Below are 13,414 nucleotides of genomic sequence, written 5' to 3' on the forward strand. Positions count from 1 at the left end.
CAGTGCCTATCATTTCCAAATTTATAATGTTACAATTCTTTAAACAATTTTAACATCTAATTTTTAAAAAATTTATGTGTACGAGTGTTTTGCCTGCATGTATGTAAGTACACCAGCTGTGTGCAATGCCCCCGGAGGCCAGAAGAGGGCACTGGATTCCCTGGAACTGGAGTTATAGATGGTTGTTAGTTACCATGTGGATGCTAGAAACTGAACCCAGGTCCTCTGCAAGAGCAGTCAGTGCTTTTAACCACTGAGCCATCATCTCTCCAGCCCCAATTTTAACATTTAAATAGAAGTTTTGGCTATAGTGGCTCATTATTTTCTTTATACATACTTTAATAAATATGACTAAAAGTCTTTAAGTCTGTTCATAAGCCTCAAAAGCAAACTTCTATGCAGGCCCAGATGTCAATATTTTGCTTTGTGGGTTTTCTGGGTCACTTCTCTACAGCATTTTTTTTTTTTTTTGGTTTGTTTGTTTATAACTCAAATTTTGTTTAAGTATTTAGCTTTGGTGTGATCCATTAACTCCACTGTAAATTAAAACTAGTTTCTAAATTAGATGACTCAATGTTAACAAAACATAAATCTCATTGTACAATAAAACAAACCCAGGGTTTCTGCTTGCTGAGCTTGAAATTCATCAAATGAAGCCCATCTAGGATGTGGTCCAGGTATCCCTTTTAATCAACAGCTCTTTCTCAGGTCTTTGTATTTTGATTGGGTAATCCACACACCTACTATGTTTTTAAAGGTCTTACTTTTCTATGGGAAAGAGTCTTCATGTGTTTACAATGAAGACCAGGTCACTTTCATGTTACCAGAGATAGATGCACCCACTCTGTATGTACTTAAAAGACTTGCATAGAAACCATTATGCACAAGTTCAATATGAATGCTCCCCATGGCTGACCAGTGGGTGGAAATCACAGTTCACAAAACAGTAAAACAGAATGCCCTGATTGGTTTTTAGCAACGTAGTTGTTACATTTGAGAAAACTTGGTTTAAATGAGAAATAGGAATACAAATTTGTATAATGGAATGATTTATTCAGGTTCCTGATGCATATAACCTGGAGTTAACCAAGTATTGGTCTATAACATGGCTCTTTAGCTTGATATTGTGAATCACAAGTGTGTGTGTGTGTGTGTGTGTGTGTGTGTGTATGTGTGTGTGTGTGTGTGTGTATAGAGCGGGGGGTGTCTATTTTCTCTACTATTGTTTTTTTGTTGTTTGTTGTGATCGTTTTTCTTTTTGTAGTACTAGGGACTGAACCCAGGGCCTCATCCATGCAAGGCCAGCCATCAACCAACTGAGCAATGTCTCCAGGCCTCACAATCATTATGAACAGACTATGACAAAGTAAAAAAAATAAAATAAGACAGTTCTGAATTTACCTAAGTATATAAACAAGTTGGAACACTCTGGAATTATATTTTATGAAAATACTTATAAATCTAAAGCTGGAAAAGTTGAAAACTTTGGTATTTCCAACAAGAAAGTTCAGTTATACCAGTGGACATCCACCCTGTTTTTAACCATAAAAAGTTTTTTTTTCAGTGCAAAAAATATTATTGCTATTGGTAAATAGCAATGGCACAATAACCACACAAAACACAGACATGAAATATCCTGAAGTTATGTTTTCATATGGAAGTCATTTTGCAGCAAGGCATGGTGATACACACCTGTAAGCCCAGTACTCAGAAGGCTGAGAGGCAAGAGGATCATGCGTTCAAGGCCCAGCTACATTCCAAAGTAAAAGATCCTGTTTTTCTTCTTAGACTAGGATATAACAGGTTGTTTCATTTGATTGTGAGTCTGGGTGTGGGAGTGTTTAAAACTCCTCTTCTTGTAAACTAATTTGACACATCTATAGCTCATCATGTGTGTTCTTAAATGGCCACTGTGGATGTTTCATTACGTGGTCTGCAGCCTGAAGGACAAGGTTCATGAATTCTTCTACATCAAAAGAGTAGTTGGTAAACTTCGGGTGTTCCCCCAGAGTCGGATGGTGGCCCTGCAACAACAAAACACAGCACAAACCCCTAGGTCACCAAGCATGTAACTTCTACTCAAAGGAAATCATTTTGGCTAAAACAACTATCTTAACTTGCACTGTACAACAGCAGTTGGCAAGATTTTTCCACTGAGGGACAGGTAATAAATAGTCTCTGCTCTGCCAATGATGTGCTCTCAGCTTTGCCAAGGAAGTGCCCAAGCAGCCACAGACAATATATAGACAAGTATGGATGCTCCCATAAAACTTTGCTTACAAAAACAATTGGCGACCCAGATTTGCACCATAGAGCTGCACTTTTCTGATTGCTATTATATACAATCTGATCTTTCTATGCTCAAATTTCACAAAGCTGTCTTAACAATGTTGAAGTTTCCTCCAATTTGCAAATATAAAATGTAGCTCAGTCAGTATTCAAGAGAAAAACCTTGTTTTCTTGAGGCTCGATGATGGCTTTCATTTTAATACTTGGAGCTCCAAATCATTTTAAACTCTAGCCAGGTGAGTTCTGCGATTGAACGTTACCTTATCTTGAGGAAAGACTTTGTTTGGCCTCTTCCAGGTGATATAGTAGATGCCTCTCAGCCTAGCCAGGTCTAAGTAACAGCGTTCATCCTCACAGTTGTACCTATGAACACAAGGGTGTCATGATATGGCTTCAAGACAGAAGAAGATCAAGGAATAGAATAGGCTTACCTATTCAACGGGTCCTACTGCTTATGAATTTGGTATTATTTCATAAGATATTATTATCTTGACATAAATAGAAATAGAGTTAGAGAGAAACACATTCAAGGAATGAAATCCCATCCCAGGGCTAAGGGGCTCCAGCATCCCAGCTGCATTCACCCCACTTTCTCCTGCCTTCTATCCTTTCCTCTCTTCCTCTAGGAGAAATGGATTAAGACAATTCACAATTATCTAGCTGCATTGCTAACAGAGTTTTAGTTTTTTATTTTATTTATTATTTTTATTTTATGCGTATGAGTGTATTGCCTGCATGTATGTGAGTGCACCTGTGCCGTGCAATGCCTACAGAGGTAAGAAGACAGCATCAGATCCCCTGGATGGTTGTAAGCCACTATATGGGTGCTGGGGATTGAACCCACTTCCTCTACAAGAGCAGTCAGTGCTCTTAACTGCAGAGCCATCTCTCCAGTCCCAAGAGCTTTACAATGTTGTGCTGAGTATTGGAAGTTTGCAACAACTTTTTATTCAACAGTCTCTTTACCGGCTCCTATCCTTGCCATGTAGTTGAATCCAGGGCCTCATACTCGCAGGGTAAGCGATCTGCCTTCAGAGATACTGCCTGTGCTGGATAGCTTTAGCTGTCAACTTGACACACCTGGGTAAAGGGGGCCCTCAATTGGGAAATCGACTCCATTAGACTGACCTGTGGCCATGTCTGTGGGGCATTTTCTTGATTATTGAGTGATCTGGGAGGGCCCAGCCCACAGTGGGTGGTGCCACCCCTGGGCAGGTGGGCCTGTATTGTATAAGAAAGCAGGTTATGCATGGGCCAGGGCAGCAAGTCAATAAGCAGTTATCTTCCATAGCCTGTGCTCTAGCTCCTGCCTGCAGGCTCCTGCCCTGAGTTCCTACCTTGGGCTCCCTCAGTGATGAACTGCGACCTGGGAGATGTAAGCTGAATAAACCCCTTCCTCCCCATGTTGGTATTGGTCAGAGTGTTTTGTCACAGCAATTGAAGGCAAACTAGAACACTGTCTCAGCTTCAAGGTTCTCTTTGAGCACAGTAATTATACTGGTTGCAGGGAGGTTGGTGCTCAGAGTTTGAGAAGCAAACAGTAATGGACTTTGAATAAGGAAACAAACCACACATTCACATCTTCCCAATCATGCTGAGGCTGTAGAGGAGTGTTTGCTTTAGATGCCTTAGCTCAAGTTTGCTTTACTTTCTAGATACCTTCATGATGTATCTTGACTGTATTATATAGACCCTCTAATTCCCAGAATGAAAGTCTTAGCTTATACTCTGTCCCTGCTAGCTCTCCATGGAAAGCTGCCCTTAAACACTTACAGTTCAAATACAGCAGCCCAGTCTGGAAGGAAAAGTAAATGGGTGAGGCCAGCTCCGTGCATTCCAATAAATATGTCCGTGTTGTGTGTGATCCTCAGCTGATCTAAAAACCTGAGTTCTCTGTAATGTGGGGGACAATATAAGAGAAATGGGAAGAGGGAAAAGCCTTGGTTTATTTCATGGCTTATGGTGAAATTATTTATACATGTGCATCACATCCCACACCTGCACTTTTCATGCCAAGGTTAAGTACACTCCCGTACCTAACAACTTATTCCCTTAACATTTTCTATAGGCACACTTTCATATTTGTTTTTCAAGGGAACATTAATAATAGCTGTTTTAGACGGAAAACCAATGTTACAGGATATCAACACAATTATGAAAATGAATGTAATCAAAATAAAAGGTACCAACAAGCATAGGTATACAAAGCTCTTGAGTGGGAGACCCTGCTCGCCTCTCTTTATGAAAAAGGGAAATGAGAAGTCTTATGAGATATTATGACATGCCAGCACCAAACAGAAAAGTACTTCCTTAAAGTAATAAAAGGACTTTTAAAAAAACATTCTATTTTTTTGTGTGTACGAATATATTGCCTGCATGTATGTGAGTGCACCCATGTCATGCAAGGCTGTGGAAGTCAGAAGAGAGCTTCGGATTCCCTTGGAACTGGAGTTAAGGATTGTTCTTAGCTGCCATGTGAGTACTGAGACTCAAACCCGGGTCCTCTGCAAGAGCAGTCAGTGCTCTTAACCACTCTTAACCATACAAGGACTTTTTCACAATGTGACTATCTGGGTGTGGTGGTGCATGCCTTTAATCCCAGCACTCAGAAGGCAGAGGTAGGAGATCTCTGTGAATTAAAGGCCAGCCAGTGCTACATAGTGCAACCCTCCCTCAAAAATAAATAAAATAGAAATGAGAACAAATTCTCTCATGCCACCAGAATACACCTAAAATGACTTCACCCCCGCAGCCACCCATCACCTGCCTTTGCAGCACACAGGTATTCTTTAAAGCCAGATAACCAGTGAGATGGCAGATTCGAAAGCTGTGGAGGACGAGGGTCTAGAGATTAGCATGAAAAGCCAGCAGCAGATAAAGGCTGGCAGCCCTTAGTCTACCTGAGCTTCATTCAGCTAAGGGGATGCTCTAAAAAGCCCCACGGTGAACTTTTGAGAGGTGGGTACTAAGCTAATGATCCAAAAAGGTCATTGCAGACCCTCCTTTCTCTCTTTGTGGTCACTGGGGACCCTCTTTCTCACCCTCTTGGAGTCAAGTCAGACCTCTGTACCTCTCCCATCATAGACTATTATTTCCTTTCCTATAACCATGTGTCTCTGTACAATCTGTTGTAAAGAGGCACAAGAACCTAAACATTGCAGCGCCCTGTGCCTGCAGCACGAGCAGATGGGAAAACCTTTACTGAAAATCAGGCCACAAAAATGCACTGAAGAGAGGCTAGGAATGAATGCTGGAATAAGGAGACATGGGATAGTCACAGCAGAGTACTCTCCCAGGCCCACTTTACCCACAATGAGAAAAATAAAGGCTACTTTGTATCTAAGAAGGAAAGGGAATTCCTTCTTCAATGCACTAAAAAAAATAAAACCAAGAAACATAGGAAAAAGGAAGACAGTGACTTTTATGTGTGTCTCACACCAGGGTAAAGTGCCTCACTTTGCCCCGGAACGTGTGCTGGTGCCAAAGATGGCGTGATGGTTACTTTCGGTAATTTAACCCCACCTAGAATCACCTAGGAAGGGAGTCTTAAGGAGTTGTCTAGATTGGACTGGCATGTGGGTGTGCTTGTGAGGGATTTTCTTAATTGGGTTGAGGTAAGAAAAGCTGCCCTGAAATGTAGGCAGCACCACTCCATGGGCTGTCTGGAACAAAAAGGAGAGTGCAAGCCGAGCACTGGTGTGCGTGCATTGACGCACTGCTCTCTGCACTTGACAGTGGATGTAACGTGAGCAGCTGCTTCAAGTCTGTCCTGCCTTATCTTCCCCGCAGCATGAACCCTGACCTGGAACTGTGAGCAAATAAACCCTTTCTCCCTGAAGCTGATTTTATCAGGGCGTTTTATCACAACAGGAAACAAAAGTAAGACTGATGTCATTTGCACAGACGAACAGACTCTTTGGAATTGCCAGTCGCGGAACCACCTGTGGACTGACAGTCACAAATCTCCATGCTAACTGGTGGTTTAATGTTTGCCTCAGGCTGCCACAGTACAGATTTACTGTCCTTGTTTCATCAGGAAACCTCCCACACGGCCTTAAAAAACAGGCAAGGATACAGCCTCAGAGGTGCCTCTCAGAGGGCTCCTTCAGGTTGATGTGGAACTCCATCTTGGCCCACGTATGTCCTTTGTGTGCCAGTGAAAGAGGTCACCACAGCACAGTGTGATTTGTAAACAGAAAAGCTTTGCCAGCCTCAAAGGACCATTAAAAGTGCAAAATGAGGAAAAGCCTATGGAGCATTAGTACGAAGTCTCAACACACAGACACTATTCTGACAACTGCGATTTTTCTCTACGCTGTGTCTGAGGTCCTCAGTACAAGAGCTGCGCCATTCTCCACAGATCCCATCTGTGAAGCCTGTTGGCCACATCCCTGAGGATCCATCCTCTAAGGAACCACAGGCTGATGAGCCCCTAAGCTTATGTGGCTGAAGAAAGCAAGTGCATCTGTGTTAGGTACCTGTTTTCAGGGTTTGTGTATGTCTTTTTTTAAATATAGGGAAAAAACGAAACGAAACAACAACAAAAAGTCATCACTTTGGAAAACAGGATTGTGATTATGGGTGGATGAGGGTAGAGACAAAACTTCACTTTTTCTTTGAAGATACTTTTCCTTTTGATCTTTCCTATGCTATTGAGGTTTTTCCATCATTCTCATGTACTACCATAATAGTTTGATTGTTCTTAAGCTAACAGGAAATTAACTATACAGTGGATGAAAGGCATAAACTCAGAATTTCTAAGTCTTTTGGTTATACCAGAATTTTAAAAGAAATCTAAATATTTTAATATTTTGTTTCTAGCTTTTTTTTTTTTTTTTTTTTTTTTTTTTTTTAGTCTTTTTGAGATAGGGTTTCCCTGTAGCCCCAGTTCTCCTGGAAATCTCTGTGTAGACCAAGCTGGCCTCCATTTCACAGAGATCCACCTGCCTCTGCCTCCCAAGTGCTGGGATTAAAGGTATGCGCCACCATGCCTGACAGAAATCTAAATATTTTGTAAGTTTGTTTTTAAAAAATCCATGACCCTCAAACTATTTTCGTAGAAATAATTTTAGGTCAGTAGTTGAAACCTGGTAGCCGGCAGGGTAAATTAGGATGGACACACAGGCACGTGCGCACGTGCGCATACACACACACACACACACACACGTTAAAATTTAGAACTACTTGCCAACTCATAAAAATTCAGAAATTCCAAATAAAAATCTGGATTCATTATTCACCCTGAATAATAATATGGTATCAGCTAAGACCCCAGAAAGCTGAACAGCAGCACACTCAGCTAGAGGCCCCTGTCTCTGAATTCTGTTCACTGACAGTGACTGTCACTTCCTGGTATACACAAGTGCTAAGAGTTCCCACTGCAAAAATGCTCGTTACACACCAGTGAGTCACTGAAGCAAAAGATAAGAGTCTGCCTAGGCGTGGCCTTAACTCACCTATACTTGTAGTCAACAATACGGACTTCAAATGTAGAGATTGTTTTCAGTGCATTCACCAGCTGGAAAAGAAAAGGCAACATGTGGAATTACTCTTCCTTTCCTCTTTGCTACTTTCCTTTATGAATCTGAAAGTTTCTTTTCATATGTGTGTACATGTTCATGTGTATGAGAGTGCATGTGTATGCAAGTGTGTGTGGAAGCAAGAGGACAATCTTGGGTTGTGCCTCAGAAATACTGTCGCTCTTATATTTGAGACAGGGTCTCTCATTGGCCTGGAGCTAGCCCATTATGTGAGGCTGACCCTTGAGCCCAGCCCCAGTGATCCACCTGTCTCACTCTCCCCAGTATGGGATTGCAATCACATGCTGTCATGCCTGCTCTGTGTGTGTGTGTGTGTGTGTGTGTGTGTGTGTGTGTGTGGTGTATGCGCACATGTGTTCAGGTGCAGGCACCCATATGCTTGCATACAAGTCAGAGGATAACATCAGGTGTCTTCTATCACTCGCCACCTTATTTTTGTGCGTGTGTGATGTCTGTACTTGTACTTTCTAGTGTGGATATGTGCAAATGTGCCTGTGGGTTCCAAGGCCTGGAGGCTCAGGGACAACATCACGTCTTTCTTCCATTGCTCTCCAGCTTTATTTGTGGAGATGAATCTGAAGCTCACTGATTCAGTGAGGCGGGCTGGTCAGTGAGCTTGAGAGATCCACCTGTCTCCACCTGTCAGTGCTGGGTTACAGCAGAGCACCACCATCCTCAGCATTTTTTTTTTTTTTTTGCCTGGGTTCAGGTGATCCAAACTCAGGTCCTCCAGGCACTTTACAGACTGAGCCACCTCCCCAGTTCCTTTCCACCTTATTGTTCTGAGACAGGGCCTCTCACTGAACTGAAGTTTCTTGTTCTGGCTAGGCTGGCTGGTGAGTGAGCACCTAGGAATCTGTCTCTAACCACAACACGGAGGTTACGGGAACAGTCAACCTCACTGGGCTTTTTCGTGGGTGTTGGGGATTTGAACTCAGGTCCTCTTGCTTTCACAGCAAGCACTCTTACCCACCAATCCATCTCCTTGGCCCCTCACTCCTGGCTTTTTTTAATGTGGGTTCTGGGGATCAAACTTGGGTCCTCATGCTTGCGCAGCAAGCACTTTATCCACTGAGCCATCTCCCCAAGTTTATTCTTTTCATATACATTTTTATGTATTACATAGCCTTGAGGTCTATTGTTTTGAACCATATTTGAATTCAAATCCTGGCCCTACCCCTTGAACACATCACTCTACTTTCCAAAAGTTTGAGAGCCCTGAGTGCCTTGAGAGTGAGAAGACACTGTATTCTAGACACCATGCTGACACGTCTTTCCAACCACTGTCTCATTTGACATGAACCATGAGCACTTTGAGCCCTATCCTCTGAAAATAATGAAGTACCGGTAGAAATACACGTTTTACACACTGACTCTACATAATTTCTAAGATCATTTTAATTATTCTTCAAACAAATTAACAGCATGATTAATGTGTTATCAAAAGAACCATTGTGGCTCGGCACCATGTGTGCAAAACAACGACATCAAGGGTTATAGAAAGTACTGATCTGGGTGGGGGTGTGGCTCGGAGGTGAGGAGTTTATCTGACATGCAGAAGGCCCTTGGTTTAACCCAAGGAAGGGAGGAAGAGAGAAAGGAAGGGAGGAAGGAAGAGAGAGAGGGAGGGAAGAAAGGAGGAAAGTAGGAAAGAAGAAAAGAAGGAGAAGGAGAAGGGGACGGGAAGGAAAGACTTAGAGAAGTAAAATAACTCTCACAACACCTTCCAGGTGGCAACTGCAGAGCCAAAACCACACCCAAGTCTGACTGCTGAACCTCTGAACTTAACCAGTGCATAGAACTCTCCTGTCACAGAGAGCCACAGGTAATGAGCACAATCTAATTGCTTACCCCATTTTACACTTATGCACATACAAATGCACGAGTATAAATGCACATACACACACATGGTCACAAGATGGAAATTTCTAGACTCACATGAATATACTGCTTACATTAAAGAGCTAAAGGTGTGAAGATAGAAGATCAGAATTCCATTTTTCCAGGAGAGAATTAATTAGATGGCCTGAAGCTTGGTCGTTTAATGAAGTGGGCTTACAAAGGAATCACTTGTACCTGAAAGTCCCACATAGAATGGCCTTTCTCTCAGTTTCCAACCACACTGAAGAAGCATTCATTAGCCTCTGTCTGACATAGTTGTCTAGACAGACCTTGTAATGAGGCAGGTTTGCATTAACCATCATTTAATCAAAGCACCTGGGAGCCAGTCTATAATCCCAGAATTCCTGAAACTGCAGCAGTAGAATTGTGAGTTGCTCAAGACCAGCCTGGGCTACATACTCACCTGAGTCTTATTCTCTGTTCACTAATCAAATTATAATCAAAGTACTATTGCCCCTGCCAAGCACCCTTCACAACTGATACCCTGTCCTTGGGGAAAGGCAGCCTGCAGGGTACTCCCTAGGCTTGCCATTAGGAGCTAAATTACCAATCTTACCTTAAAGCAACACCATTTGGGCAGTCTGCCCACAGAATCTGAATGTGTCAGGCCAGGACTATATATAGCAGGTGCCTATAGGACCAGGGAATGACAGGCCTGCGCACAACAGGCTCCAGTGCTATGCCTCTCCCCTGAACTTCCCAACAGCTTGATGCTGCTGCCTGGCCTTCCCTTTCTCAGAATCAAAGGTCAAAGGTAAATACAGTCTCCTGCATTTGCTGTTAGACAGTGGGGCACTGAGGAAGAAAACAGTCTCAGGCCCAGGTTCCCTTGATCGTATCATCCCCGTATGAAGTTAGATGCAATCCATGACCTGGTGCTGCTGAAATGATTTGGGATGCACAGCAGCAGTTTCTAGGACACATAGTCATGCAAGCAGATGGGGCCTCTGCCAACTGTGTCTACTGCCAGATGCCACAGAAATACCAAGAGCCATCAATCATCTCCCAAAAGACATGCTTCACGATGTTACTAGTTTGCCTAGAGGGAGAATGTTCAACCATCTGTTGCAGTGGAGACAGCACTCAACATTTATGCCATTTCCACTCTGCTTGTGCTCACGCAGATTAATGTCTACAGTAAGGCAAAGCGAGGTGGGTGATAGGAGCTTGGAGGAGTTAAAAATCTAGTAGTTAAAGTAGGTAGAGACCATTAAGTTTTTTCTAGAAACAAATAGTTTCAAATACAAACTTTCACTGTAATATGAGAAAGCACAGTACACTAGCCATGGGAAAGCAGATTCATTACAATAATATTAACAGTGCATACCAAAAACTAACCTCGTTTTGATTTAGTATTTTTCGGTATTCTGTGCTCCGTGAAAGAATAGTGACTCGGATTTTTCCATCCTGTAATCAAAATGAAAAGTTCAAATAATGTCAGATGGACCCTGACCCAATAATGAACCTCTGAACCACAAATGGGATTTATAGAAAGAGGTGAAAACCACTAAGGGATATATTTGTGGAATGACAGGTGTTTAGCCTGACTCTTTAACCATCCTCTCAGAGAATAAAAATAGATCTACTTTACAAGAAAATGTGGTACATATATACAACGGAATATTACTCAAGCATACAAAGGAACAAAGTCCATCAATTTTTGCAGCACAGAGGGAAATGGAGAGCATTATTTTAAATATAAGTCAGGCACAGAAGGACAATGCTGCATGTTCTCCCTCAGATGTGGAAGTTAAGACAGCTGATCTCACAGAAGCGGGGAGCAGCAGAAAACAGTGGATAGTGGACACTGGTAAGGGTGATTGGGAGGAAGGAAACAAAAGAGGGGTTACTGGATGCACATTCCAGCTATGGGAAAATGAAGTTCTGTTCTTCTACAGCAAAGAAGAGTTACTACACTTGTCTATTCCCAAAACATTTTCAATGCTCTCAAAACAAAGACATGATTTACGTTTGGTGATGCAAGCACTTTGATCATCACACATGGTATCAAGTGTCAGAATATCACACTGCACTCCAGAAATATGCACAATTATTAGATGTCAATTATGGACACAGATAAATCTTAGTCATGGAGGATAAAACCTGTTCATCACAGTACTATTTGCTTGTTGGTTGGTAGGGTAGGTTTTTTATGGCGGGGGGTTACATGAGTTACATGGGGAACCTGGGAGAAGGTAGAGAGATGGGACCAAAGAAACGGGAAGAGGAAAATGAGAATAAAGCATATTCTTACAATAACCTTTAGTTCATCTTCACTGGTTATGAACTCCTGAATTCAGAGGACTACAGATCAGAGCATATGAAGACAGCAAACTCTGTCTCTGGTTATGTTTTGTTTGTTTTTTCTACAAAAGCAGCATTGATTTCATTAGGGGTGAAATATGGAGCCTACCTCAGAGCCTATAATGTATCCATTACCTTGGGTCCCTCTTGAGTGATGTTCAGCCTGTGTAGCACGTGCTGGGAGAAGGCCCTGAATAAACCAGTATTCTGACAGCCAGATATCTACAACAGAAACACAGGTTCACGTTACAACGAAGACTCCTGCACTGCAATGTCAGATGTCTCCAGAAACCAAAATGTTACCTTAGACCCTTACCAGGGGAGTGTTATAAAACAGCCCGTACCGCATGCGGGGCAGCAGTGAAAACACCGCTTCTCTGAAGCATACCTGAGAGTGAAGACATAGAAGACAACGTTCACGCCACACCAAAATGGCAATTCGAACTTGAGAAAGTAAATTTTAATTAATCTCCATTTTTGCAGGAAAAGAGTCTGAATAGCAAACTATTTCAAAAAGAATAAAATCTGCATTTCTGGAAAGGTTATAGAAAGAGAGTTTTAAGGTTAAATAACAAGAATTCTAGCTACAAGAAATGAAACCACAAAGTCATACATCAATGGTAACAGCCAAGAAAAACTCACATAAAATATTCATTTTATGAAAGAGTCCTCTGCATTGACAGTTATTTAAAGACATTTCAAGAAAGTTTCCAGTACCCTTTTGGAATCGTAGGTTTTCAAATGAATAACATCATAATCAGTAAATGCTTTCCAGGTGTCAGAGAACAGGTCGCCATATCCATAAGAACTCTGAAGGTGGAAACAACAGGAGTTAGCACACTAGAGGTACAACACAGCTTTACAGAAATGCAGCAAAGTATCTGAATTTACCTCTTTAGTATTCAATGATATTAGGGTCCTAAATGAGCTCCTAAAACCCACAAAAGATAAACAGATTATCATCTCAGGCCTAAGCAAATGTTAATTTGATGAACTATCAGAAATAGTCGTCACAGGGTTGGTGAGATGACTCAGTGGGTAAAGGTGCTTGCTAACAGGACTGACAACCTATGTTTGATCCCTAGGACCTACATGGTGAAAAGAGAGGACAACTCCTGCAAGTTGTCCACTGATCTTCACCCATACGCACACACACACACACACACACACACACACACACGGGCACACTCACATGCTCATATGTGTGTGTGCACACATACAATAAATAAATAAAACAACAATTTTAAAGAAATAATCATCATGCCAGGTGCAGTGGCACACGCCTTTAATCCCAGCACTCAGGAGGCAGAGACAAGCAGATCTCTGTGAGTTTCAGGCCAGCCTGGTCTCCACAGCAAATCCGGACCAGCTGGGGCTAC

The 13,414-nt window shown here is 42.1% G+C and overlaps 1 protein-coding gene across 2 annotated transcripts in view; it reads right to left on the reverse strand.

The window, feature by feature from the left end:
- Positions 1 to 443: 443 nt before the first annotated feature.
- Positions 444 to 13,414, reverse strand: part of Eogt (EGF domain specific O-linked N-acetylglucosamine transferase) — a 33,164-nt gene continuing 20,193 nt past the window's right edge. For both annotated transcript variants that reach the window (XM_008827135.3, XM_017796625.2), the window contains 8 exons: positions 12,753 to 12,845; positions 12,352 to 12,423; positions 12,171 to 12,257; positions 11,070 to 11,138; positions 7,746 to 7,807; positions 4,063 to 4,182; positions 2,550 to 2,652; positions 444 to 2,024 (listed from right to left, as the gene is read on the reverse strand). In XM_008827135.3, the coding sequence (XP_008825357.1) occupies positions 1,878 to 2,024; positions 2,550 to 2,652; positions 4,063 to 4,182; positions 7,746 to 7,807; positions 11,070 to 11,138; positions 12,171 to 12,257; positions 12,352 to 12,423; positions 12,753 to 12,845 (753 nt within the window). In that variant the 3' untranslated portion in view covers positions 444 to 1,877. The remainder of the gene's footprint in view (positions 2,025 to 2,549; positions 2,653 to 4,062; positions 4,183 to 7,745; positions 7,808 to 11,069; positions 11,139 to 12,170; positions 12,258 to 12,351; positions 12,424 to 12,752; positions 12,846 to 13,414) is intronic.

Source organism: Nannospalax galili, unplaced genomic scaffold (assembly GCF_000622305.1).
Source record: "Nannospalax galili isolate Female #2095 unplaced genomic scaffold, S.galili_v1.0 scaffold1051, whole genome shotgun sequence".
Classification (NCBI taxonomy): Eukaryota; Metazoa; Chordata; class Mammalia; order Rodentia; family Spalacidae; genus Nannospalax; species Nannospalax galili.